This window comes from Cryptomeria japonica, unplaced genomic scaffold (assembly GCF_030272615.1).
Source record: "Cryptomeria japonica unplaced genomic scaffold, Sugi_1.0 HiC_scaffold_84, whole genome shotgun sequence".
Classification (NCBI taxonomy): domain Eukaryota; kingdom Viridiplantae; phylum Streptophyta; class Pinopsida; order Cupressales; family Cupressaceae; genus Cryptomeria; species Cryptomeria japonica.
Genome location: NW_026728906.1, coordinates 328,702 through 331,091, shown reverse-complemented (window position 1 = coordinate 331,091; position 2,390 = coordinate 328,702). Strand labels below are relative to the sequence as shown.

Here is a 2,390-nt window from a genome sequence, read left to right as displayed (position 1 = left end):
CTACTTTATTAAAGAGAATTCACTCACCTAAAGGTAAAATTTTGATCTCCAAAACTGCTAGAAAAGACACCTACTTCATTTACAACAATGCACTTCATTTACAACAACACACTCACCTAAAGATTAAATTTTGGCCGAGTTCAACTGTAGATGGATGTGAAAGAGACAATCTAAGCAACGCACTCAACGCAACGTGAGCAATGTTTTCGCACCCATCAACAGTTTGAGAATGAAGGCTCTTTTCTCTAAAATATCGCGGTTTACATTCATTATAGTTATGAGTATTGGAAGCGGTACGATTTTTAGTCACTGTTGTACCTTGACCCAAGGTAGTTCAAGATGCATTCAAACTACTCACCCATGACATTCTGAAAATCAGACATCAACGTCTTAATAAGGTTATATCTTATAGAGGTGATGGATTCTAGTGAATTGTAATGTCAAAACCGGATTCTATTTCCGCTACCCATCTACCCTCTAGGGTTTGGAAAAATAAAACGATCTTAAATAATTCTAAATACTAGATCCCTTGGACAACATGGTCTCTTCCAAGATGGGATTCTCAACACCACCAAAAAGTTTTTTTTCTTGTAGAATACCTCTCCAAAATCTATCTTCTTATACATTTATCCTCCATAAATTGGTTCTTATGTTTGCATATGTTGTCTTAAACCTATAATTTAGGTCTCCAAAACTGCTAAAGAAAAGTAATACACCTACTTGACTTCAAAATTGTAGATGGATGTGAAATAGATATTCTAATCAACGCATTCAATGTAAAGTAAATGAACATAAGTTATTTTGAGCAATGTTTTTCTGTCCTAGAACATAGACAATCTGAGAAATAAACATTGAGTAACATAAATTAATTTAAATGACGAGAGATAAAAATCTCATTGAAAAAGGGTACAAAGCATGGACAGTCTTTAGGCCAATATCCAACTCCAAGAAAGAAACTTTCCTCTCATACCGATTCTCCCACGGTGGAGAAAGATTTATATATTGTTTCCTTTGAAGAAGCCCACCGTTCCAATTAAGTCTAAACAATTCCACATTACTAAAATGATGGCGATGGCGAGAATACGTGTAAGGCAGGAGGTAAGTTGATCTTGAGATAGGCATACGCAGCAGGGCAGGGAGAAGATAGAAAATTTCAACGTTAATGAAAGGATGGTGAGAATACATCTGCGGTAGCAGGCGAGACAACCACATGCAGTAAGACTTAGTGTGACGTAAGGAAAAGAGCAACAACTCTGGAAGGATCCGTGAAATATACGGAGTCAAGATGAATTAGTCTTTGCGGAGAGTTATGGTTTGGGCTATATAAAGCGTGTAATGGGTTTGTAATAGACATTCATATCCTGATCTCTTGTGTCTGCGTTTCTATTACAATGGCTAACCGCATGATTTACTTCACGTTGGGACTTTTTCTGTTGATATGCTGTTACAGCGACAGGGTCATGGCAGGGGATCCGGATCCCTTGCAAGATTTCTGCGTTGCAGATGAGGAAAGCAACGGTGAGTGAGAATATTTATACATAAACAATGATAATGATTTGCTTATTAGACGAGTCGAGTTACTAACAGACAGATTGATTTGATCTTGTTTTAAACAGTTTTGGTGAACGGGTTCGTTTGCAAAGACCCAATGCAAGTTTCAGCAAACGATTTCTTCTTCCGGGGACTTGGGCAGGCAGGGAACACCGACAATGATGTGGGCTCCAACGTAACGATGGCGAACGTTAAACAGATACCAGGCCTCAATACGTTTGGAATATCGTTGGTCCGCATCGACTACGCAGTGGGTGGAATAAATCCTCCTCACACACACCCAAGAGCCACCGAAGTTCTTGTTTTACTGGAAGGCCAGCTTCTTGTGGGTTTCATTGACACCAGCAACAAATTTTTCAGCAAAACTTTGGAGAAGGGAGATGTGTTTGTGTTTCCAAAGGCACTTGTTCATTTCCAGCAGAATGTGGGGCATGAAAATGCAGTGGCCATAGCTGGATTGAGCAGCCAGTTTCCCGGAGTTCAGACAATCGCCAATTCTCTGTTTGCGGCGAATCCCCCTCTCCCCGATTCCGTTTTGAGCAAGGCCTTCCGCATCACCCAGGAACTGGTGAATTACATTCAAAAGAAATTCGCATACTAAACAAAACAAACAAGAGGTCTCCCAATGAAGACCGTCTTTCCCAATTCTTTTTTCTCACCGTTGAATAAAACTATCATTTTAGGGTTATTGGCGTCCTCTTGTGCCATTCATAGCATCTGTTTTGGACATCAGCATGTCCTCATCATATTCCAAAGATTGAAAATTAACCGTTGAATAAAACTATCATTTTAGGGTTATTGGCGTCCTCTTGTGCCATTCATAGCATCTGTTTTGGACA

The 2,390-nt window shown here is 39.5% G+C and overlaps 1 protein-coding gene across 1 annotated transcript; it reads left to right on the top strand.

Annotated features, from left to right (window-relative positions):
- The first annotated feature begins 1,391 nt into the window (after nt 1–1,391).
- LOC131864370 (putative germin-like protein 2-1) lies at nt 1,392–2,152 on the top strand. Its single transcript, XM_059215217.1, has 2 exons — nt 1,392–1,518; nt 1,617–2,152. The coding sequence occupies exons 1-2, from the start codon at nt 1,392–1,394 to the stop codon at nt 2,150–2,152; spliced, it is 663 nt and encodes a 220-aa protein (XP_059071200.1).
- Nucleotides 2,153–2,390: the final 238 nt, after the last annotated feature.